At 40.0% G+C, this 26,605-nt stretch overlaps 1 protein-coding gene across 1 annotated transcript in view; it reads left to right on the top strand.

Annotated features, from left to right (window-relative positions):
• SORCS3 (sortilin related VPS10 domain containing receptor 3) overlaps nt 1-26,605 on the top strand; it is a 719,817-nt gene that overhangs the window by 623,520 nt on the left and 69,692 nt on the right. Inside the window, 1 exon segment of the mRNA XM_032225623.1 lies at nt 25,955-26,072. Coding sequence (XP_032081514.1) covers nt 25,955-26,072 — 118 coding nt within the window.

Below are 26,605 nucleotides of genomic sequence, written 5' to 3'. Positions count from 1 at the left end.
TATGTATTACTAAGCTCCTTTGATTTTACTGATATTATGCTCAGGTAAAGAAATCAGACCAACTGAGTATTCTGTATGGAGATGGCCTTGTAGAAAAACTTCAGAAGCCATTAATTAAATACCACAAGTGGTAGAGAGTGAAAAAGGAAAGTCTGTTTCCTGACTTGGCTTACCTCTAAGGCAGAGGTGGTATTCAGCCAGTTCTGACCAGTTCTAGCGAACTGGTAGTGGAAATTTTGAGTAGTTCGGAGAAGCGGCCAATACCACCTCTGGCTGGCTCCGCCCCCATCTATTCACTGCCTCCCAAGTCGCAACCGATTGGAGTCCCAGCTGATTGGCTGGATCTTCCTCTGTTGCCCTGCACTGGAGAACGGAGCTGGAAAGCAGGTTAGTGGGGTGGGGAGGGAATGGGGATTTTACAGTATCCTTGCCCTGGGGTGGGGTGGAAATGGGGATTTTGCAGTATCCTTCTGCTACCATGCCCTCCAAGCCATGCCCACAGAACCGGTAATAACTTTTTTTGAATCCTACTATTGTTGTAAGGGTTAACCTCAACTAACCTACATCTATACTTTCACTGACATATTTGATCACTCTACCCTTGGGAATAAGCTTTAGAAAACTTTAGGAAATTGTATATAGCAGAGTTGGCAAACTGGTTTTCTTTTTAGATATCGTTGTTGTAGTTAATTTTGTTGAAAATAATGATAAAAACAAATATGTGCTCAAGCTGGACCATCTGTTGTTTAGCAAAAAAAAAATAAGTTAAGAAAAGAAATGAATGCTTGGGTAAAACAAAGACAAAACAACAAACACCTATCATTAAATATTTATGACCAACTTTTTTCTCCTTCTCCTTCTTCACTTTTTTTAAATGCATATTTTAGAAGCAAATGTCACATGAAATCAATGGGGAAACTTCAACAGATTTTTTTAAAAGCTCTGATTTTTAATTTTGCAAATGCATATGTTAATACCCCATTCATGTTTTTCTACATTCTCCTCACAAGTCTAACCATCTGACTAATTTGTAAATCCATCCTGAACAGAAATCCCCCTCCCCTAGTAATTATATGTTCAGCAGCTTACTTCACTAATTGCACTTGGCATCATGCAGTAGCTCAGAGATTGCTCCTTGGCATACCATTTGCTGTGTTTCCACACTTGTGCCAACCTTTTAAGGAAAGTGCCTGTTACATTGTTAAGCATCTGAATGACTACTTTCTAAAAAATCCAAGATTCTCATTGTAACCACTAAAATAAATTAGCATCCAGTGGTTTAAAGTTATTGTCCATTTCTTTCTTGCTTTTTTTTTTGAGAGGTCACCAATAGATGCCAATTCTTCCCTCATGCATTTCTAAACTTTTCACTGAGACAGCTAGAAAAAATTCCTTAATTGGAAATAAAGCTATTCTGGGCATTTGGGTAGGAAAGCTGAACTGAAGATGTATTCACAAAAGCAAAGTCAATGACTACAGCAAAGACCAAAGCACTGGTGAGTGGACTGACTTCTTGGAACCACTCCAAATAAAGAGAGGATAAGAACTTGGATGACTGAGTTTTGCAAGAAAACTATAGAATAGTGGTTTTTCTTTTTTAAAAATATTTTTTTTTGTTCTTAAGCAAACAAAAAGGAACAAAAAGCATAAAATACATACAACCTTCTTCCAATTCATATAGCGTGTGTTTGGTTACAAGATTTTTTGCATCCTTCACATGGTCACCACTTATAATTATATATCAAATCACAAATTGTTCATTAAACATAAGTACATTATTATTAAATGTCATTTTTTCAACTGTAATTATTATTCCTTAATTTTAAACAAGATATTCTGAATATTGAATCCATACATACAACATCATTTTGCCTCAATAGGTCAACTCCAATTATTATTCCTACATTTTAAATAAAATATTCTATATAGTGAATCATACATACAACATTATTCCATTACATGGTTCTAATCTGTTTAACAGTGCTAAACCCTTATAGTATTGCATATATCATTCTATTATTCTTACCATATAAAAAGTTTTCCCACTTTTTCCATTACCATGATTTTTTATCTAACCATTGATAAAACAAAATCCCAAACCTTGTAAAATTGTTCATCTTCTTGTTCTCTAATTTCAAATGTCAATTTACTCATTTCCGCACATTCCATAATTTTTTGAATAGTTTCCTCCTGCATTGGTATTTTCTCATTTTTCCAATTTTTTGCAAATACAATTCTAGCTTCTGTTAAATCATTTACAATCAAGTATTTCAAGTCTCTATTATATATTTCTGGTATATTGGTGAATAGTGAATAGTGGTTTTTCCAAAGATTTGAGTCTGGGCAGATAAAGGGATTAGCCATCTTGCTCACAAAGATAGTAGTTTTTTTTTAAAGGGCACTAAATTTGCAAGCCTCATTTTTAAATCATATTCATAAATTTCCTATTAACTATCTTAAAGCTATTTGAGACTTTTAGAACAGTGAGTCTGAAAATTCACTGGGTGAGTTTTCCAGTCTGACCAAAAGAAAAAATAATAAGTTTAAGGTTAAGAATTATTCATTTTTAAATAATTTTATTAAAGATTACTATTTACAATTGTAAAAACTAATGTAAACTAAACAAAGTATAAAAAGAAAAGAAAAAAGAAGATTCCAGCAAGGAGAAAAAAAGAAAGAAAGTAGAGATAAATAGAAACAAAAAAAATAAGGATATAGTAAAAAACAATTTAAAAAAATCTTTAATGACACATTTTCTTCCTTTTTTATAACAGTGGTGGGTTGCAAATATTTTTACTGCTGGTTCAGGTGCACATTTTGACACCTAAGATTCTTGGATTATTTGTAAGTATATACTGTCACATTCCGGCATTCACATTGCATATAAACAGAGATTCAGTTTGTTTGGTGAAAAACTTTTATCTCTAGCTAAGAAACTACATGATAACCAGCACTAAATGACAATGATACAAAGGTAATGGTATATATATATACCATTACCCCACCCAGCTCCACCCATAACTCCACCCAGATGACACCCAACCACCATCACCAATCACCATGACCAACACCCTCAACCATACCCCTACTTAGTGTCATCATAGCCTCTTTCCTGGTTAGCCCCATCCGAGCGAAAGAGTTACATCAAAGTAGGCAATTGCACCCAAGTAAATGAGCCACTTGCAGCTACAGGCTCAACCGACATCAGAGAGGCAACATCAACATGGCAGTATTAGTGGGATGTAAGCACGGCCGAGCAGGCATGGTGATGGACAGGTTTCCCCTGGATGGCAGCCTGAGGGCTGACATGCCCCCCCCCCTACCAGTGGAGAGGATTCTGGAAGACAAAAAATACTATTAGCAGTATCCTCTATAGGCTTATCAGAGTATCGACGATGGAACCGAGTGATCAGGAGTGGTGCGTGCACCTCAGATGACCTCACCCACGATGCACCTGTAAATGGGTATCCCTTCCAAACTACTAAATACTGTTGTCAGCCTCCGCTTTGCTGCTGCTTCGGCTGCCATTGAAATGGGGAGGGGGGCATGGTATTTGGGAGGGGACTCATTGTTGTGCTGGAGGAAGATTCTAGAGTTTGAACTGTCCACCTTACTGCACATGTGGAGGAGGAGTGTTTCCTGCCAAGGCCAATGGAACCAGCATTCCATCCTGGGGATGCCTTTCAAAGTTATCTCACACCTGAAATTGGGAGAATTATGATTGGACTGTGCATGGGATGCCAAGGGGAGGGGAATGAATTATACAATATATTATTCGCTTTCACGCCTAAATAATCAGACTTCGCTTCACTTCGCTTCTATTCATTTATAATTAGTAAAAGTACACTTGATTTCTATCAATGGAGTCCTTTGGTTTTCTTTCCTGTTTTTTGAATGAAGAAGGGCTAACAATTAAGTGAAGTCTCAACCTCCACCCCACCAGGAGCTACAACCTACCGAGGGGGGTGTTCTCACAAGAAGAAAAATAATGTCTTTGCATGTGAGTGATGAAGAGGAAACTGAAAGGGCGGCAGCAGAACCATCTTTAACTGAAAGGCTGGCTGGTCTAAGAGTGGAAGAGCCTACTGTTCATCCCCGATGGACTTTGGGTGTGGGGCAAAAAGAGGAGTCGGAGGAATTGGATGCAGGAGTCACGAGAAGGAGACCAAAAAAAAATCAGCAGAATGGGGTGACGCTGGGGATGAGGATTACAAATTGTTCCATGCCATGCGACTCCTTGAGGAAGCTATGTCCGAACACAAAAACCGTGGAAGAGCAATGGAAAGGGAGCAAGCTGAAGAGTTTGGACAAAGGTACTCCATGCATAGGTTAAGGGGGGGTGAAGAGGCCGAGGGGGGTTGGGGGCAAGGAAACCCAGAACCAGCCTCCCCCCCCAGCTAGGGCCACTCAAAGAGTAGTGGGGGGGGCCAGGCGACGCCGATTGGTCCCTCCCTTAACAGTGAAATATAATGGTGATCTCAAAAAATTAGGGTTGTTTGTCATACAGATTTGGAACTATATGGAAATTTATGGTCCGGATTTAGAAACGGATGATATGAAAGTACTCTCATTGGAAGACAAAGCGGCCGAATGGATGGTGGGCTTACACCAATGCAATTCCCCTCTCCTGAGGAATTTTAATGACTTTATTGCTGCAATGAAGAGGAGGTTTGATGACCCACTGATTGAGGAACGCGGGAAGGTGAAATTTATGGCCCTGAAGCAGGGAAATAGCGAGCCAGGGTCTTGAGGCTGTTAGAGACTGGATGGGGGTTAACAAGCTTGTGCTCAATCCAGATAAGACCGAGTGGCTGTTGTGCTTCCCTCCCACGAATTGGCCAAGTGTTCCATCTCTCAGGCTGGGGGGTCAAATTGTACGCCCCTCAGATAGGGTTCGCAACTTGGGAGTCCTCCTGGACCCACAGCTGACCTTTGAACATCATTTGTCAGCTGTGACCAGGGGGGCATTTGCCCAGGTTCGCCTGGTGCACCAGTTGCGTCCCTACCTGAACCGGGAGGCCCTCACAACAGTCACTCGTGCCCTTGTGACCTCTAGGCTGGAGTACTGCAATGTGCTCTACATGGGGCTGCCCTTGAAGAGTATTCGGCGACTTCAGCTAGTCCAGAATGCGGCCGCGCGAGCGATCGTGGATGCACCTCGTTTCACCCACATAACACCTACCCTCCGCGAGCTGCACTGGCTGCCTGTTGATCTCCGGGTGCGCTTCAAGGTGCTACTTGTCACCTACAAAGCCCTTCATGGTATTGGATCTGGGTACTTGAGAGACCGCCTACTGCCAATTACCTCCACTAGACCGATAAGATCACATAGATTAGGCCTCCTCCGAATTCCATCAGCCAGCCAGTGTAGACTGACTACCCGGAGGAGAGCCTTCTCGGTGGCTGCTCCGACCCTCTGGAACGAACTCCCCGTGGAGATTCGGACCCTCACCACCCTCCAGACTTCCGCGTCGCTCTTAAAATCTGGCTGTCCCGGCTGGCCTGGGGTTAAAGACTCTAACCCCACTCGAATTGTATGACTGTTGTGTTCTTAAATGAGGTAGTGTTTTCATGTTGTAAATTGTTTGTTCTCCCCCCCCCCCCTTTGAACTGCCAGGGGGCAGGAGAGAATCGAAGGGGAAGAGAAAATTCCGAAGGAATATTGGGACCTGAGAGAAGTCTTTAGTGAGAAATCTTCTGATAAGCTCCCCCCCCCCCACACACAGACCCACTGATTGCACCATTGAGATTTTACCTGGAGTGGCACTTCCCAAGCCCCAGATATATTCTATGTCTCCTAGGGAGATGAAGGAAATGTGGAAATTCATTGACAAGAACTTGGAGAGGGGTTTCATTGAACCAGCTAGACCCAAGGTGGCAGCTCCTGTGCTATTCAGAGAAAAGAAAGATGGCTCTCTCAGATTATGTGTTAATTTCAAAAATTTAAACACTATCTCTGCCCAGAACCTCTATCCATTACCACTAATGAAGGACATGCTAGCCCAACTGGGCAAGGGCCGCATTTTTACTAAACTGGACCTACAGGAGGCATACTATAGAGTCCGTATTAAAGAGGGAGATGAGTGGAAAACAGCTTTCAACTGTCCCCTGGGCTGTTTCCAGTTCCGTGTGATGCCATTTGGCCTGCAGGGAGTGCCTGCGGTTTTCATGCAATTGATTAATGAGGTCTTGCATGACCATCTTTACAAAGGTGTTATCATATATTTAGATGATATCCTTATTTACACGCAAACACGTGAGGAACACATCAAGCTGGTTCGTACGGTACTGAAGAAGCTTCGCACCACGGAGCTTTATGCCAAATTGTCCAAATGTGAATTCCATCAAGAGAAGGTGGACTACCTAGGCTATCGTATCTCCCACGCGGGTGTGGAGATGGACCCCGCTAAGGTCAAAGCAGTCACTGAGTGGGAGGCCCCTCGTACACACAGGCAGTTGCAGAAATTTTGGGGTTTTGCCAATTTCTATCGCCAGTTCATCCCGTCTTTTGTTAAGATAGCTCTTCCCATTACTAACCTATTGAAGTCTAAAGGTGGGCCGAAACCCAGACCTAGCAAGCCATTGGATTGGACCATGGAATGTCAAGCTGCTTTTGAGAAGTTAAAACGACTTTTTGTCGAGGAACCAGTTCTGAAACACCCGGACATGGATGCACCATTTGTGGTTCAGGCTGATGCCAGCAATGTGGCGGTGGGGGCCGTGTTGCTTCAGGCCAATGATCAAGGTAACTTGCAACCCTGCACATACACCTCTCACAAACTCACTGACACAGAGAGATGTTGGGCTATCTGGGAGAAGGAGACGTTTGCTGTTCATTGGGCTTTGGCCACATGGCGCCATTTTCTAGAAGGCGCTAAGCACCCGTTCGAGGTGTGGACTGACCATAAGAATTTAGAAGCTTTGAGAACTCCTCGGAGACTTTTCCCTAAGCAGATGCGCTGGGCTCAGCATTTCAATCACTTTAATTTCACCGTGAAATACATTCAGGGTGGGAATAACTTCATGGCTGATGCTTTGTCCAGGCTTCCTCAGTACAACTGTTCAAAGCTCAGCGTGGTCCAGCCAGTCGTTCCCACGTCAAGCCTCGCTGCTCCTGTGGTTACTGGACAACAGGCGCGTTCTAAAGTGGAGATGTCCCAGGATTTTCTCTCCAATCTCAAGAACGCCCTCGCTCATGATGAGTGGTTCCGGCAGCATGTAAATGAATGCACCATGAGGGATGACTTGCCATGGATTGGGGCAAAACTTTACATCCCTGCATCTCTTCGTCTGGTGGTTCTCCAACAGGCTCATGATTCCCAGATGGCGGGGCATTTTGGTTTCGTGAAGACGCTGCATCTCATGAAACGGCAGTTTTGGTGGGCTTCTTTAAAAAAGGACATTGAACTTTATGTCACCAGTTGTCCCATTTGTGCTGCCGCTAAACGCCCGCCAGGGAAACTGCAGGGTTTGCTCCAGACTGTGGCTTGCCCTGTCGCCCCGTGGAGGGAGATCTCTATGGACTTCATTGTCGAACTCCCTGAGAGCCAGGGGCACACCGTTATCTGGGTGGTTACCGACTTGTTCTCCAAGCAAGTCCACTTCATCCCTTGCCCCAAGATTCCATCTGCTAAGACTCTTGCAAAAATGTTCATTTCTCACGTTTACCGCTTACATGGGGTGCCTGACCGCATCATTTTGGATAGGGGTGTGCAGTTCACCTCCGTGTTCTGGAGGGAATTTCTCAAGCGGATTGGCTCTGTCCAGGGCTTAAGCTCCGCCCACCACCCTCAGACTAATGGGGCTTGTGAGAGGACTAATTCTGTTCTAGAACAGTACTTACGTTGTTTCATCAACTACCAGCAAGATGATTGGGTGGACTTGTTGCCACATGCAGAGGTGGCTTTTAATAATTCTGTGCATAGCAGCACTGGATTCACCCCTTTCCGGGTAGTCTCTGGACAGGATTTTGTGCCTATTCCTGAAGTTCCTCGTGAGCAACCGCAAGTCTCATCTCTCTCTGAGTGGAGTGATCGCCTTCGGCATGTTTGGCCTTTAGCATTTCAAACTTTGGACACTGCGCATCGCGCACATAAGAAACAGGCAGATAAGAAACAGACTAGGCCTTCTCATTACAAAGTGGGCGATCAGGTTTATCTGTCCACCAAATTTCTTCAAACTCCCCAGAAATCCAAGAATTTGGGGCCTAAGTATGTTGGCTCATTTCCTATTATCAAGGTTATCAATCCTGTTTCCATTCGTCTACAGCTGCCTAAACACCTCAACTGAGTCTATCCTGTTTTTCACATTAACCTCATTAAGCCTGTTCGCTTTTCGTCTTTACGTTCGCCTGTTGATCCGCCGCCCACCCCGCTGTTGATTGATGGTGAACAACATTTCAAAATCCATGAAATTTTGGACTCCCGCAGGCGGCGGAATCGTATTCAGTACCTGGTGGCTTGGAAGCATTTTCCCCCTTTTCATGCCAAATGGGTGGACAAATCCCATGTCCGGCCCCCGAGTTGCTCCGCCAATTCTATTCTGCTTATCCTGACAAGCCCCAGTTTCCCATATTTCCTGACTTTTTCTCTCTCCCCCCCTTTTTTTCGCTTTCCGTTTCTTGTTGTCCCTGCCCCCTTCTTAGTATAGAAACTTTAAAAATAAATAAAAGCCACAATAGCTCATTTGATTGGCCAGAGCTGTGTCAGAAGGATTGACAGTCTTCTATCTACTTTTCAAAGGCTCACAGATTTCCAAAATTAATCAAGAATAATTGGGTCCTATTTTTATTTTATTTTACTTTATTTATTTTTTGTTCCCTTAAGTCAGTGTTGACTCCTGGAGAGAAGTACCTGCAGTTTTCTTGGCATGTTTTCAGAAGTGGTTTGCCATTGCATCCTCCCTAAGGGGTCGGAATGAGTGACTGTCCCAAAGTTATTTAGCTGCCTTTGTATCTAAGGTGGAACTAGAACTTATAATTCCCAGGTTCCTAGTCTGATGCCTTAACTACTACACCATTTGGATCTACATTTATTAGAAAAATACATATATTTGTATGTGATGTGGTTGACCTCTGTTAAAAAGAGCATTATCATTCTTTTTAGAGGTTTGATTTTTTACTCACTGCAGCCTTTATCAACTTGATGTATTGTGGCTGGTTTGATGGCTAGGTGCAGTGATAATTGTTTCACTGTTGCTATTCTTACTTTAATTACAATTACTTTAGGAACTTTGCTTGTTTGAAAAAAACATTACTGTTTAAATAAATATAATGTATATTGGCTACCCATCATTTGATCTGGTTCTAATTATCTTGTATTTACTTCTATCTTTTTGTACTCTTGTTCCATTTTTTATATTTTTAATGGTCATTATTTTTCAAATTTCATTGTCAGTGGGTGAAAAAAAATAGAGTGAATATAAAGATCACATTTGTCTGTAAGTCTTTTCTTTTGAGACCAGTCATTGTAATACAATTAAGGCAAGAGCAAATGAAGATGGTGCTAGGATAAAGCTATTAAAAACATTTCAATTTCATATTTTCTTGAAAAGGATCATTCCTGTGCATCATCCAAATAAGAAAAATGGCTTCTCTACAAGGAAGCATTTTTAGATTCAAGAAGACTGCTGCACTTAGAGCAGAAAATCCAAACTGTTGTATGCATGTTACAATGGATGATGTTAAATAGCAAAATATTGCAAGCTTATATAAGTTGAAATCTATCATATGAGGCAAGCAGTCTAGCCCTAACCTAATGATGAGCTAAGACTTTGATTTATTCAAAGTTGAATGAAAGGTGACTGGAAGTTATAATTTGAAATGAATGATTTTTTTTTTACTGCTAGATTTATATCTTAAGCCTTCACAGATCGGAGTGAAGCTAACAGTGAGGAAATGGTAAATGCCATTTTGTTTGAACATTTCTTTCATTAAAATTTCTGGATTGTGATTTCTTGAGCAAATTTATTTTACAAATCATAAGTAACTTGGTAATCTACCACATTAATCAATTCTTCTGACTAGGGAAATGATAATGGAAGAATTAGCACTTTTCCCTAATTCATATGGATTATGGCATAAGGTAAAACAATATGCTAAATTCTTATTTCACCAGGCTAATCTGATGAGATTTTATATAATATTTATAAATTATTGTGTATTTTAAACATTAATGAAATATTTAATTACCGCAGGATAGCTGCTGACCTTTTTGAAATGACTTGCTCATAAATCTGCAAACAATTCATGTTTTCCCAGGTTTAATTTTTTTTTAAACAATTGCTCATAAATTAGTGGCATCTATCCTTGACTTGTTTTTGTAAAACGCTGAGCATACAGTATATGCTTTCTGCTCAGGTAGTGAAGGAATTTTCATAATTTATATTGAATGTTGATGGAATTTAACAGGAATATAACAGTAAGTTCCAAAAGTACATATTCTGGAAGGTATTGCTGTCCAAACCTAGCTGGGGTTCCATATTTATTGTTCTTCTGCAGTTTCAATTCAGTCCTCTCAACTGAGAAATGAATTAGTGACTATTGTTATTGACTTTTCAGACTATAGGAGTGAACACATGTCTGCTGTCTTCTACCAATGACAAAACAACTCTTAAAAATTGTCAATAGGATTCTAGTTTTATCATATAATTGATTATATAGCATTTCTCAAAGTAAGTTTTTTAATCAACAGTGATGGGATATTTTTTTTTTACTCCCGATTCTGTGGACATGGCTTGGTGAGCATGGTGTGGCTTGGTGGCTGTGGCTTGGTGGGCATGGCAGCAGAAGGTTACTGCAAAATTCCCATTCCCTCACGATCAGCTGGGACTCAGAAGGCAGAGAATAGATGGGGTGGGGCCAGTCTGAGATGGTATTTACTGGTTATCTGGACTACTCAAAATACTGGTTCTCCAAAACTGGTCAGAACCTGCTGAATACGACCTCTGGTTCTCAAGCTGACTTTGATTAAATCGACACAGTTATGATTTAATACATGCAGATATATTGGAAGCAAAGATAAATACTGACTTTAGAATTTCAAGAAAATTATACCATGATTGCTAACTAACTATTCCTCCAATGTTACAATCCCTCATATTGTTTCAAAAGTCTGGGAGTTGGTCCATCTATAGCTAAATTTATAGCTTGTGAAGGGGTGTTTTTATTATTATTTTCAACCTGATTCTGAGATAGGAATGAGAGACAGGCAGTTCAAACTTGTGCAGCAATAGTAGTGAATTTGTTAAAAAATCAGTAGTTATTTAAAAATAATTGTGACAATCAAAGGACAAGTACAAGATAATTATAAGTCACTGTAGGAACTACTGAAACCCCACTTTATTGTCAACAAAATCTTGAAAGCCTGCCATAATTTTCTTCTGCCCTTTCTCATACATACAGAATCAAAGTAGGGTTATTTTCTGTCTGTTTCTCATGCACTCACCTTTCACAAGACTGAGATGTTATTTACTGTTTTTTTAAAATCTTCTATTGGTTCCCACATACCTTTCTCAATATTACCCTAGCTTCTTCTGGAGCAATCTCTCCTAGCAATCAGTTATTTCTGCCTTCTCTACATCACATGTTCCAAGCAAAAAATAATATATTCAAGGAGGCTTTTCAAAATATAATGGTCCACTATCTCCTTCCATGCATGCCAAACAAGGCTAATGCATAAATGCAGGGTGTTACCACCACATTGTGAAAGAACTGTACAGTTTAGTTATTCATATTAAACCACAAATCCAGGATTTCTCAAAATATCCATAAAAGCTTTACAGCAGCCATTTTAATCACTTCATTACTAAGAAGCATAATGAATAGAATAGAAGAAGAGAAGAGAAGAACAGAACAGAACAGAGTTGGAAGGAACCTTGAAGTTCTTTTAGTTCAACTCTCCGCCCAGGCAGTAAACCATATACCAGTGAAGGCTAATCTTTTTGTCACTGTGTTTTTGTCATTGTGCTTTTGTGCATGACAGCGCACCCGCATGCCTGTACCCATAATGAGTGTGTGACCCCCCCCCTGCATGTCCCACCCCTGTGCATGAATGTGTGACCCCCCGTGTTGCCCCTGCAATGTGCTTCATCCCCCCTTGCCCATTTTTTGCTTCCAGGTTGGTGCAGAAGGTTTTCCAGGCTCAAAACATGGTACCGGGGGCCCTTGTGTGGTGCCACTATGCCTCATTTGGGTTTAGAAGGCCTCTTGCATCAACCTGGAAGCCAAAATAGGGTATGGGGGTGCACACAGCCCCAAAATGCAATGCGAATGCCCCCGTGCATCCATCCCTTCCCTCCACTCATGCACATGTGCATCCCCTGCATGTACCCCGTCCTCGGGCAGCAGAGACCTGAAGACCAGCTGACTGGCAGGATGCACACATGCATGCTTGATGGAGTTCCGCTGGGGTGATGGTTGGTGTGCCCGTAGAGAGGGCTCTGCATGCCACCTGTGGTATGCATGCCATAGGTTTGCCATCATGGCTATATACCATTTAGACAAATGGTTGTCCAATCCCTTCTTTAAAAAATGAGCTTTAACATGGAGGTGAGAGAGTTCCTACAATACAGGCCTATATCATTATTCTTATGCAGTTAATCCAAAAGGACATGATCAAAGATTTCTTCCCTTCCACAAATATTATACATTCTCACTGCACCTTTTCCAGCTCTTAAGAATTTTGTATTTGATGCACGATGACTTGACAAGTCTTAGACAAAACTAATCTGTTTCTCTGGTTCTTGCCAACAGTCCAATCAAGCAATTTCCTTCTGAAAGACGCAAGCTCTTCTAGGAGCTTAATGCTACATAATGCTACATGGGATAGTAACAAAGCCTCTACAAATCAATTTCAAACCTTCCTTTGGATAATATCCAGTAATATTCTGGTTATCCATGGGATATCTTCTGCCAGCAGCTTCTGCCCAACTAATACATTGAACAAAGTATTTATTTGCCTTTCTTTATGGATTTCCCTTGGTTGGAACAAAAGAATCATATCTTCTGTCCCTTGTAATCCTACTTCTTTGGAATACTTTACCAACTAATATCATCCCCCATACCATTGTGTTTGAGGACAGGTATTAGAAAGCTGAGAAGAAGGTACAGCAGAATTAAGAACCTCAGCACTGAATTATGTTTGAATGTTTTGTTCTTAGCAGGCTTATTTTCACTTTTAAAATAGTTTTTGTTATTTATTATTTTGTAATGATGGAATTCCTTTTATTATACACTTTTTCTTGGAGGAACTATTCCTGATCCTGCGCATGCACGCGCGCGTGCGCGCACACACACACATATTGTCATTCATGTATGTTAGACAAACAATTATTTTCATCATAAAATCTTTTTTTTTCTGTATTGCTTGAATTGTACAAAGTCCCATCCCATATGATTGTCTGATAGCAATGGGACTTAGACTTATATACTGCTTCACAGTACCTTACAGCCCTCTCAAAGCACTTTACAGAGTCAGCATATTGCCCCCAACAATATGAAGCAGCATACTTTGCTGCAGAGACACTCCAGGCCAAAGCTGATGTGTGCAATGTAGATGGTTGAACTTCTCAGTTGTAATTTATCAATTTTCTGATGATATTGTTGCATGAGCTGATTTTAGCCTTAGTGTCCAGGTAATGCTATTTAAAAGAGAGCATCCTGTTGAGTCATGGCAAGTTACTTTAGTGTTGGACAGTGCTGTAGTCATGCCACATAATATCCAATTTTCCCTTGCATCTCTAATTCAGAGGTGGAAAGCACAAACTTGGGTCTTATTTGAGTTGGGCTTTAAATAATTGATGTGTAATAACGTCCTAATTCTTCAAGTGCTACCATAACTTTCCCAATTACCTCATCAAAAGTTTATCCTTGTGTGCCTACTGCTGTATCGCCTGTATAGATTAATAGAATTGTGTTATCAAGGACTGGTTGATCATTTGTATATATGTTATACAATGTAGAAAATGAAAGTTAAAGGAACATATTTTTTAAGGAGAATGAAGAATATTAACTGAAATAGAAAAAGAAAAGAGGTAGTCAAAAAAATAATGATGCTTTGTCTTGAATATATTTTTTGGAATAGACTATAAGAAAAAGAATGAGAAATGAAATACTGATCCTCTTCATAAAAGAAAACTATAATTAAACCATCAGACTAGTTAAGGTAATTCTTGAGGCATCACCCTACAGTAAGGTGACCAGACATCCTGATTTCAGCGGGATAATCATGCTTTATAACAATTTTTCCTGTGTCCCAGGCCGTTTTAAAAAAGTCCCGATTTTCTGGCTTCATGTTGAAAGCCCAGGGTGTCAGCCTCCGCTTTGCTACTGCTTCGGCTGCCATTGAAATGGGGAGGGGGGCATGGCATTTGGGAGGAGAATCATTGTTGTGCTGGAGGAAGTTTCTAGATTTGAGCTGACCACCTTACTGTGCATGTAGAGGAGAAGTGTTTCCCGCCAAGGCCAACGATCCAGCATTCCATCCTGGTGATGCCTTTTGACGTTATCTCACACCTGACATTTGGGAGAATTATGATTGGACTGTGCATGGGATGCCAAGGGGAGAGGAATGGATTATTCAATATATTATTCGCTTTCGCGCCTAATTAACCAGATTTAGCTTAGCTTCGCATCTATTCATTTATAATTAGTAAAAGTACACTTGATTTCAACAAATAGAGTCCTGTGGTTTTCTTTCCTGATTATTGAATTAAGAAAAGCTGACAATAAGCTAAATCTCATTTCCACCCCACCCGGAGCTACAACCTACCGAGAGGGGTGTCCTCACAAGAAGAAAAGAAATGTCTTTACACGCGAGTGACCAAGAAGATGAGGGGGTGACAGCAGGACCATCCTTAACTGAAAGGCTGGCTGGGCTAAGGGTGGAAGAGCCTGTTGTTTGTCCCAGATGGACTTTGGGAGGAGTCGGAGGAGTTGGATGCTGGAGTCACGAGAAGAAGACCAAAGAAAAAATCAGTGGATTGGGGTGACTCTGGGGAAGAGGATTACAAGCTGTCCCATGCCTTGAAACTCCTCGAGGAAGCTTGGTCTGAACGCAAAAGCCATAAAAGGGCAGTGGAAAGAGAGCTGGCTGAAGATCTGGAACAAAGGTACTCGATGCATAGGTTAAGGGAGGGTGAAGGAGCCGAGGGGGGTTGGGGGCAAGAAAACCCAGAACCAGCCTCCCCCCCTCCACCTAGGGCTGCTCAAAGAGTAGGGGGGGGCAGGTGACGCTGAATGGCAAAAGTCCCTCCATTAACTGTAAAATACAATGGAGATCCTACAACTTTAGGACTTTTTATCATACAGGTCTGGAATTATATGGAAATTTATGGACCTGATTTAGAGACTGATGATATGAAAGTAAGAATGGTCTTGATGGCCTTAGAGAAAAAGGCAGCCGAATGGATGGTGAGCCTACACAAATGCAATTCCCCTTCTCCTGAGGAATTTTAATGACTTTATGGCTGCCATGAAGAAGAGGTTTGATGACCCACTGATCGAGAGACGTGGACGGGTGAAATTTATGGCCCTGAAGCAGATTATGTCCAGGAATTTCAACAGTTGTCCGTTTATATGAGGGGGTGGTCAGAAGACGCTTTGCTGGATCAGTTCACTGATGGATTGAATGAAAAAATATACCAGCAGTGCATTAACAGACACCTTCCCCGCCGGGTGACTGCTTGGTATGAACACGTAGCAGATGTTGAGTTGGATTTGGCCAGGCTTCAATGCATGAAAGAGAGAGAAGCGGAGAAATCCCCCCCCCCAGCGGCTCCAAAAGCCCCCCTCCACCCCAAAAGTGAGGGAAAAGGGAGTTTCTCCAGCAAAACCAAGCCTTTCACGTGCTTCTGCTGCAGAAGGAAGGCCATTGCGCCATGAATTTCGGTGTGAAGTTGACTCTGACCTCCCCCTCCCAGAAGAGAGGAAAGGGCAACTAAGGCCCCGGGCAAGAAGAGAGAGGCTGTGTGTGCTGCTGAAAATGTCCCCCAGCATTTCCAGCCAGAGGAGAAGGGAGGACTTTGAAAGCCCCCATTGTTTTTGCCAAATTGATGGTTCTATTGCAGGAGGGGGTCCTGCTCATTTTTCTACTGAGCCCTTAGAAATGAAAATGGGGACCCATCAAGAATTAATCACATTTATTGTGGCACCTGGGATGGACCGATCCCTTATTTTGGGACTCCCCTGGCTTCGTAAGTGGAACCCTCACATTAACTGGAGAAAGGGGTGACTACGTATTCGCACTAGCACACCCCCTGAACAGGTATTGGAGACCCCAGATCGTGCTGGTTCTGTCCCCCCATTGGCCGCCAGGGAGCAAGAGAGGATCGAGGGGGAGGAGAAAATTCCGAAAGAATATTGGGACCTAAGGGGAGTGTTTAGTGAGAAATCTTCTGATAAACTCCCCCCCCTCACAGGCCCACTGATTGCACCATTGATATTTTGCCTGGGGTTAAGCTTCCTAAGCCCCAGATATATTCAATGTCCCCTAGGGAGATGGAGGAAATGAGAAGATTCATTGATAAAAATTTGGAAAGGGGATTTATAGAACCGGCTAGACCCAAGGTGGTGGCTCCTGTGCTCTTCAGAGAGAAGAAAGATGGCTCTCTCGTCTGTGTGTTAATTTTAAGAACCTTAATGGGATCTCGGCCCAAAACCTCTATTCGCTGCCACTGATGAAGGACATGTTGGCCCAATTGGGGAAGGGCCGCATTTTCACTAAACTGGACTTGAGGGAAGCTTACTATAGGGTCCATATAAAAGAGGGAGACGAATGGAAAACAGCTTTCAATTGCCCCCTTGGCTTTTTCCGATTTCGTGTGATGCCTTTTGGCCTACAGGGGGCGCCTGCGGTCTTCATGCAATTGATTAATGAGGTATTACATGACCATCTTTACAAAGGCGTTATCGTATATTTAGATGATATCCTTATTTACACGGAAACACCTGAGGAACACGTAAAGCTGGTTCGTACCATTCTGAAGAAACTTCAGGCCGCGGAGCTTTACGTCAAATTGTCCAAATGTGAATTCCATCAGTAGAAGGTTGACTACCTGGGCTATCGAATCTCACACACAGGTGTCGAGATGGATCCCGCTAAAGTCAAGGCGGTCACTGAGTGGGAGGCCCCTCGCACACACAGGCAATTACAAAATTTTTTGGGATTTGCCAATTTCTATCACCAGTTCATCCCTTCTTTTGCTAAAATAGCTCTTCCCATAACTAACCCTTTGAAGTCCAAAGGTGGGGCAAAACCCAAGCCTAGTAAGCCATTGGATTGGACCATGGAATGTCAGGCTGCATTTGAGAAATTGAAATGACTTTTTGCCGAGGAACCTGTCCTCAAACACCCGGACATGGACGCGCCTTTTGTGGTTCAAGCTGACGCCAGCGACATGGCAGTAGGCACCATATTGCTTCAAGCCAACGATCAAGGTAACTTGCAACCCTGCGCATACACCTCTCGCAAACTGACTGACACGGAGAGACATTGGGCCATTTGGGAGAAAGAAGCATTTGCAGTTCGTTGGGCTTTGGCCACTTGGCACCATTTTCTGGAAGGTGCCAAACACCCGTTCGAGATGTGGACTGACCATAAGAATTTAGAAGCTTTGAGAAGTTTTGAGAACTCCCAGGAGACTTTCTCCTAAACAGATGCGCTGGGCTCAGCATTTCAATCATTTCAATTTCACTCTGAAATACATCCCAGGGGGGAAGAATTTTATGGCTGATGCTTTATCCAGACTTCCTCAGTACAACTGTTCTAAGCTCAGCGTGGTCCAGCCTGTCATTCCCATGGCGAGACTCACTACTCTGGTTGTTACTAGGCGTCAAGCATGTTCTCAGGTAGATATGTCCCAGGACTTTCTTTCCGATCTCAAGAAAGCCCTCCCTGATGATGTTCCAACAGCACGTGAGTGAATGTACCATGAGGGATGAATTACCCTGGATTGGGGCGAAACTTTACGTTCCTACGTCTCTTCGATTAGTTGTTCTTCAGGGTGCTCATGATTCCCGGATGGCGGGGCATTTTGGGTTCGTAAAAACGCTCCATCTTGTCAAGATACAATTTTGGTGGCCTTCTTTGAAAAAGGACATTGAACGTTATGTTGCCAGTTGTCCCGTTTGTGCCGCTGCTAAACGCCCGCCGGGGAAACCACAGGGACTGCTCCAGACTGTAGCTCGCCCTGTTGCCCCTTGGAAAGAGATATCTATGGACTTCATTGTCGAACTCCCTGAGAGTCAGGGACACACCGTTATCTGGGTGGTTACTGACTTGTTCTCCAAGCAAGTCCATTTCATCCCTTGTTCCAAGATTCCGTCTGCTAAGACTCTGGCTAAGATGTTCATCTCCCACATTTACCGCTTACATGGGGTGCCCGACCGCATCATTTCGGATAGTGGCGTTCAGTTCACCTCCGTCTTCTGGAAAGAGTTTCTGAAGCGGATTGGCTCCGCCCAGGGCTTAAGCTCCACCCACCACCTTCAGACTAATGGGGCTTGTGAGAGGACTAATTCTGTTCTAGAACAATATTTACGTTGTTTCATCAACTACCAGCAAGATGATTGGGTGGATTTGTTGCCGCATGTGGAGGTTACTTATAATAATTCTGTGCATAGCAGCACTGGGTTCACCTCTTTCCGGGTGGTGTTTGGCCAGGATTTTGTGCCCGTTCCTGAGGTTCCTTGTGAGCAGCCCCAAGTATCGTCTCTCTCTGAGTGGAGTGATCGCCTTCGGCGTGTTTGGCCTTTGGCACTCCGAACTTTGGATGCTGCGCATCATGCACATAAGAAACAGGCTTATAAGAAACGGACTAAACCATATGATTACAAGGTTGATGATCAGGTTTATCTATCCACCAAGTTTCTTCAGACTCCACAAAAGTCGAAGAAGTTGGGGCCTAAATATGTTGGCCCATTTCCTATTATCAAGATCATCAATCCTGTTTCCGTTCGGCTGCAACTGCCTAAACACCTCAACCGGGTTTACCCTGTTTTTCATGTTAACCTCATAAAGCCTGTTTGCATCTCACCTTTGCATCCGCCTGTTCCACCACCACCCGCCCTGCTGTTGATTGACGGTGAACAACATTTTGAGGTTCGTGAAATTTTGGACTCCCATAGACGCCGGAATCGTGTCCAGTACCTGGTGGCTTGGAAGCATTTTCCCCCATCTCATGCCGAATGGGTGGACGGGTCACATGTTCGGGCCCTCAGTTACTTTGCCAGTTCTATTCTGCTTATCCTGACAAGCCATGATTTGGCTGGTTTCCTGACAAATTTTTCTCTTTTTTCTCTCTCTCTTCCTCTCCCCTTTTCTCCTTTTTCGTTTCTTGTTGTTCGTCTGTTTGTTTGTCTTTTGTCGTTTCTGCATGTCTGACCGCCTTTTTCTGGAGGAGGGCCGGATGTCAGCCTCCGCTTTGCTACTGCTTCGGCTGCCATTGAAATGGGGAGGGGGGCATGGTATTTGGGAGGGGAATCATTGTTGTGCTGGAGGAAGTTTCTAGATTTGAGCTGACCACCTTACTGCGCATGTGGAGGAGGAGTGTTTCCCGCCAAGGCCAACGGTCCAGCATTCCATCCTGGTGATGCCTTTCGACGTTATCTTACACCTGACATTTGGGAGAATTATGATTGGACTGTGCATGGGATGCCAAGGGGAGGGGAATGGATTATTCAATATAATTCGCTTTCGCGCCTAAGTAACCAGATTTAGCTTAGCTTCACATCTATTCATTTATAATTAGTAAAAGTACACTTGATTTCAACAAATGGAGTCCTGTGGTTTTCTTTCCTGATTATTGAATGAAGAAAGCTGATTTACTTAAGAAATCCTAACTGGGACAAGACAAAAGACACCCTGTCTAATCCCTCTCTGTCTCTGTCTCAGTACTTTCATTGAAGATATTAAAACTTTAAAGCAACAAAACGGACCCCCCGCGCCTCTTTTACTGACTTTTATAAGAAAAATGACCAAATACCATAGAGCTCCAGGAAACACGTGGCTAGAGAGGGAAGCGACTGTTACTTCCTGGATTTTCTGGAGGGGAGGGGCACGGAGGTTGGAGGACTGCTCCAAAATGGTGGCAAAGTTTCTTTGAAAAATATTTCCCTGACTAATTTCACCATTTCAATTTGCTCAGTTCTTTGTATTAACATCTACATCATTCTGGGTTTACTTGGAGTGCAAGCCTGCTGGTAAGTGAGCTGGGTTTTTTTCTTTTATTTTTTTAATGTATTTTAAAATAATATTTTATTTATTGTGCATAGGATTTTTTAAAATTCTGTGTGGATTCTTTTTTTAAATTGTCTTAGACTATTTTTTAAAAAGATTCTATCCAAAATAAATTGAAGTGAAACCATGTTTAAAAATTCTATGCACAATACTTTGAAATATATTGTGCATAGAAAGAAATGTTTTACTTCAATTTATTCTGTGTGGATTCTTTTTTTTAAATTGTGTTACGCTATTTAAAAAAAGATTCTATCCAAAATACAAAATACCAGCTGCAGTTATTCACTTAAGAACTGTGGCAAGAAAGGTGGTATAATGGGCTTAGTGACCAAAGTTACAATGGCATTGAAAAAAGTGACTGATGACCATTTTTCACACTTAGCGATCATTTTCACACTTAGCAACTGTTGCAGCATCCTCATGGTCACGCGATCAAAATTTTGATGTTTGGCAACAGATTCGTATTTATGATGGTTTCAGTGTCCTGGGGTCATATAATCACCTTTTGACAAAGTCAAATGGGGAAACCAGATTCACTTATGTTACTAACTTATCAGCTGCAGTTACTCACTTAAGAACTGTGGCCAGAAAGGTGGTATAGTGACCAAAGTTACAATGGCATTGAAAAAAGTGACTGATGACCATTTTTCACACTTAGTGACCATTTTCACACTTAGCGACCATTGCAGCATCCTCATGGTCACGTGATCAAAATTTTGATGTTTGGCAACAATTTCAATTTATATTTGTAAATTGTAGTTATGTTGAAATGAAAAAAATTACAATACTATTTTTGCGTTGTATGAAAATTTTTGTTGCTCCGTATAAAATTTTTAATCACCCCCCCTCCCCCGGTCAAAGGTGTCCCTCTTTACCAATCTGAAAATCTGGTCACCTTACCCTACAGCTGCTAAAGATGAGGGACTAGATAATAATTGGGTTGAACAAACAGTAAAACTAAAGCTCTTTTAAGATCCTAACATCCATTCTTATTCACAGCTCAGTGATGGCCTCATGCTATATTATTTTGCTATTAAATGCTATATTATTTATATTTCAATTTTCTTTTTATTTCTTGGGCTATTTTTATATGATCAAATGATGTATTACACAAGAGAAAAAAGTCTTTTTAAAAATCTTTCTAACAATTAAAATCACACTCTGAAGTTCTCTATTTTGGTAACTTAGTTGGTCTGCTTAAAAATAATAGGATGTGATCCACTGAAACTCAAGTTTTTATATCAATACCAGTACTAGATAGAACACTGGTTTCATACCCTCATAGTACATATGTCCAAGCCATGGCCTGTGGGCCACATGTGACCCTGGATAGCTAGTAAGGCAGCCTCACGAGATCATACACCTTTAACATTATTATTTATATACAAAAATAAAATCTGATAAGGTTCCTAGCCAGAATAATATAACCATTATAGCCAACTCCTTAAAGAAAATCTAATTTGGTGGATCTCTTTATTAATGACCTGCAATAGATCCAGTTTAATTCCTTTGAATGGAATAGGACTATAAGAAAGGAGAAACAGAAGACCTTGTCAGTTAGAGGCCAATAGTCTGCTATCAGTCCCAGGAAACTTCATGCAATAATGAGAAAGAATTTAAATGAAAAATTATTCTCTTAGCTTGAGAGACACTTTGCTTTAAGTAATTGCTGCTTTTAGAAAGGGCAGGTCACTGATCAACCAGTGTTTATATTAACCTATCTAACAGGAAAATATTCTATTTCCCCATTTGCTGTTTTAAAGGTAGCTATTTATTATGTTAAAAGAACCAAATTCTGAGCTAAATTAACTATAATAAAACTTAAAATGTTGGTTTTGGGGGAAAAAATTAAAAATACACCAAGAAAATTCATAATCATGTGATTACACATATAGTGAATTTTAATTATTTGGGTGCTTTATTTAATAATTCTCTATCCTGGCAATATCATTAAAAGGCAGTACTTTTGAAAACAAAAATCTACTATGATGGCTTGCTTCAATATGTTCATTCAAAAATGTTCCTGCAGAAATACATGATTTTATGAAAAAAAATGCATTTTAAATTTTATATGAGGCTCCAATTTGGATTATATTTCCAGGTAACAAGGTAGCCCAAGTGCAGTTGAAATTTTAAAGTTCTCTTTTAAGTTCTGTTATTCTCCTAGACAATAGTAATAGCACATGGACTTATATACCGCTTCACAGTGTTTTGCAGCCCTCTGTAAGCAGTTTACAGAATCAGCATAGTGCTCCCAGCAATCTGGATTCTTGTTTTACCCACCTCGGAAGGCTGGAAGGCTGAGTCAAGTTTGAGCCAAAATCAAACTGCTGGCAGTCAGCAGAATTAACCTGCAATGCTTCATTCTAACCACTGCACCACCACGGCATTTTCTTGGTTTTAAAAACAAAGTGTTGACTAACCATTATTAACTTTTGTTTGCAAATGTATATTTTTAAAACCAAGGAATAATTGCTTTAGGAAATCCAAAGTGAATATTTTGTTGTTATATATGATGTAAAGAGATGACCCAAAGATTGGTATTGATTCCTACCGGTATTATTTATTTTCTAGGGGTATGTCATTAGAATTTCATTAGGTTGAAGAAAAATTATGAGTTAGTTCAGAAAGGAATTGGTGGCTCAAATGATGGTTTTGTGTTTACCTATAACTTTTAGAATTAATTACAGGTATACTTTTCATCTCCCTAAAATATCTGAATAATTTATATTTAAGTAAATACAAAATAGCCTTTTCAATAGCCAGATTAAATGTGTTACTGTTGAGTATGCTATAACAAGGTTGTCTTAACTTTTAGTTTGCCTGAGATGCATTGAGTGAAAAGAAATTGTCTAATATAACAATTTATGTTTATATGGCCACATATAAAATATTTAATATAGTTTTATAATATAAAATCATCTAATAATGTTGAAAATTTACACTCTTGTGGGGCTGCATTGTGGGCTACATCTTGTGGGAACTGTCCAGGGTCACCGTAATGATCTCAATCTTGAAATGGTGGATCATATTTTTTTGTTTTGTGAATTTTATAAGAGTTTTTGGCAGGAAATCTTTTGGCCTATTTTAAATTAAAACCAGAAGAAGATTCTTTTGAGTAATTTCTTTTTGTTAGATGATAATCCTAAAATTACAGAGGTTTTACACGAGATTTTTAACTATGGCTATTAGAGCTATGTTTTTAATAACACATCAGTGAGTTGTGATTTTAGGTGTATTATATAACATTTTTTAAATAATTTACACCTCTTATTCAATACCAAATTTTAGAATATATTTGTAAATTTTGGCTGTGAATCAATTTAAATAATAATTTAAAAATATTATAGGTTTTGAATCTATAATTGCAAAAATTTGAATGTTTATTAAAGTAAAATGTGAATAAAAGCCAGTGTAACAGGGAAGTTATTTGGGAAGTAAGCTTATATCTATTTATATAGCCTGTAAGTATTCTGAGTTTATTTATTATATTTATTATATCTCCAAATAACTATGTGAGGTAAAAAATAATGAAAAAAGAATGTGAGAAAACAATAGTTCAAAGCAGAACAAACCACAAGTGACTTCATACACATACAACAATCTAAAGGAAACCTGCAATTATTCAATCCCAAGGCCTAGGAGAAATCAGATCGTCAAGGAACACTTGAAAGGAGAGCAAAGTAGAAATTGTTCAAATCACCAAGGAAAGCTATTCAGAGCATCAGTGCTAAACCAGACAAGGCACACTTCTGGGAATCCATCAGATGACATTTGTTAATGCTTGGGAAGCATGCCGACTTTATGTGAGGGACAGGGTGCAGAACCATGATTAAACAACAAATCATGATGCTATACAGGATTTTATGTGTAAGATTGTGGCTAAGAAACCAGGATATAAATCAGGAGACTATGAGTTATAGTGCTTCTTTAGGCATGATAGCCAACTGGGTGAATTTGGGCCAATTTGCTCTCCACCAATCTGCTTCACCGGCTTGTTGTTGTGTGGAAACTAGGAAAAGGAAGGAGTGTTAGATATATTTTCTATTTTGAGATATTTATAAAAATAATAATGTTGGGATAAATGTAGAAAAGTGTAAACTTATATTTTGTACTTTAAATAGTTTTATCACTTGTTTTATTGCTTTAAAAAGTAGCAGTGCTCACATTCACCACAAATTTGCTATTTCAGGGATCTGAAAGCAACTTAATATTTTTGCACGTTTCTCATACCTGCCTTATCCATTTTTTTGTGACTTCCATTGAAGCTACACCCCCTCAATTGTTCTTTTCATTTGTTGAAGGGCATGTTGTTCCAACAAAGATTATTTAATTAAGATTATGAAGTCATTTTGCCAAGAAGCTAATGGGTTTTGGCTATGTGATGACAACACTGTCAGTAAACAAAATGTTCTACATACTAGGCAGAGTAAGAGAAATGGGAACACATCTATTTTCCCTTTTCACACATAACCAGGGCAGTTGTTCTTTTGAAAAGCATTGCACAGACATTTTAATGCCGCTCCAGTTATCTGCATTTATGTGATTATTAGATGGAGAAGAAAGTGAATAGAGATATTCTTGAGATGTGCATTCCTATTACTATCCAGTATTTATTTTCACTCATAAGTTCTTTGAATTATTCTCACATAACCCAAATTCCAAAGTGAAAGAATTTCTCCCAAGGTTTTTCTAACTATATCATCTAACTAATAATAATAAACATTTCACAAGTGCCCTTTGCTTCTAATCTTATAATATCAAACTGCTGAAAGAACATTTGCAACACATCCAGCAAAATTTATCTTTCTATAAATGTTAAGTGTGTATTTAATATCCCAATGAAGAGTTCCTGGTTATCTATCAGGAAATTACGCTTATTATCTAGCCATCACAATTAGAGTTATAAAACAAAAATTAGTCCAATAGTTTTGTGTTTCCAAATATGATAACGCATATATAGTTAGAGAGGGAGGATTACCTGGAATTAAGGTATTTTATTATTTTATTATAATCTTATTAGCAAAAAAAATTGCTAATTTCCTATAATTTCCTCATCTTCATTAAAATCAAAATAAACTCATGGGTTTAAGTTGCCTGAGGACATATTTTTGTGAAGAGAAAAAAATATGTCAAGATTTAAATAAATCTAGTCTTTCTTTTACATTTTTCTCAGCATCATAAATATAGGCCATAATGAATGAAATTTCCAGAATCATAGATCAACACTTTTATAGAAAAGATGAGCCTGCAGGACTGGATCAAAGGATGTCTATAGAGTAATAAACACAATAGAAAAATCTAATTCAGTTATTCTTCCAAATTTGGAAATACCAAAAATTAGGTTCTATCTATCTATCTATCTATCTATCTATCTATCTATCTATCTATCTATCTATCTATCTATCTATCTATCTATCTATCTATCTATCTTTCTTTCTTTCTTTCTTTCTTTCTTTCTTTCTTTCTTTCTTTTCTTTCTTTTCTTTCTTTTCTTTCTTTCTTTCTTTTCTTTCTTTTCTTTCTTTCATTCTTTCTTTCTATAATTTGAAGTTGCAAAACTATTTTCAAATACATGTTTTGTGTATGGAAAATTGTTAGCTGGGGTTAATCTATGTATATATTCTCTCTCTCTCTCTTTCTCTCTGTCTCCCTCCCTCTCTCTCTCTTTCTCTCTGTCTCTCGTTCTTACTTTTCTTTAATCTTTCACCAATATTCAGAATCTTTGGCCATCTCAATCTCCGTTCTGAATGGCAACTAGTAAAAGTGGATTATAAATCTATCTTTAGCAGAAGATGTACCACGGATGATTTCCAGTCATGGCATTTACACAACCAGGTAGGAATATATGAACTACTGTGTGTTTCTGTCTCCCAGATGAACTACTATTCCTAGCTACGTGTTGTTATAAATTGATGAATGTAAATTACAGGATTTAGTTAGGTTGAAAGATGAGAAACAATGCAAATCTGAATACTATAAAATTAACTATGGCTGCTCACAAAATGTCAGACAAATAATTGCTTACGTTATCTGAGTGGACTAATATGATCAGAAAAACAAAGTTATGAGTGACAAAATTTCAGAAGTAGTCACATAAATGAAATGGAGCTACAGGGAAGAAAGGAAATAATGGGGGAAGGGGTTGGTTTCTGCATTCACCTTAAAGCCAAATTGTAGACAAATGTATCTTAGGGAAAGAAAGAATGAGACATTAAGGGGAGACTTGCCAGAAATATCACTTAGAAAAATGGAAAAGTGATAAAGAAATTCAAAACAATCTTGCTGTTTTTCATTGTGGGCTACTTTGAAGGGCTGACAATAGGCAAAATTTCATCAGAGTGTTTTCCTATTATCCTTGTATTTCATTA

Source organism: Thamnophis elegans, chromosome 10, assembly GCF_009769535.1.
Source record: "Thamnophis elegans isolate rThaEle1 chromosome 10, rThaEle1.pri, whole genome shotgun sequence".
Taxonomy (NCBI): domain Eukaryota; kingdom Metazoa; phylum Chordata; class Lepidosauria; order Squamata; family Colubridae; genus Thamnophis; species Thamnophis elegans.
The sequence above is the reverse complement of the archived record's forward strand: the minus strand, read 5'-3'. Positions and strand labels throughout refer to the sequence as shown.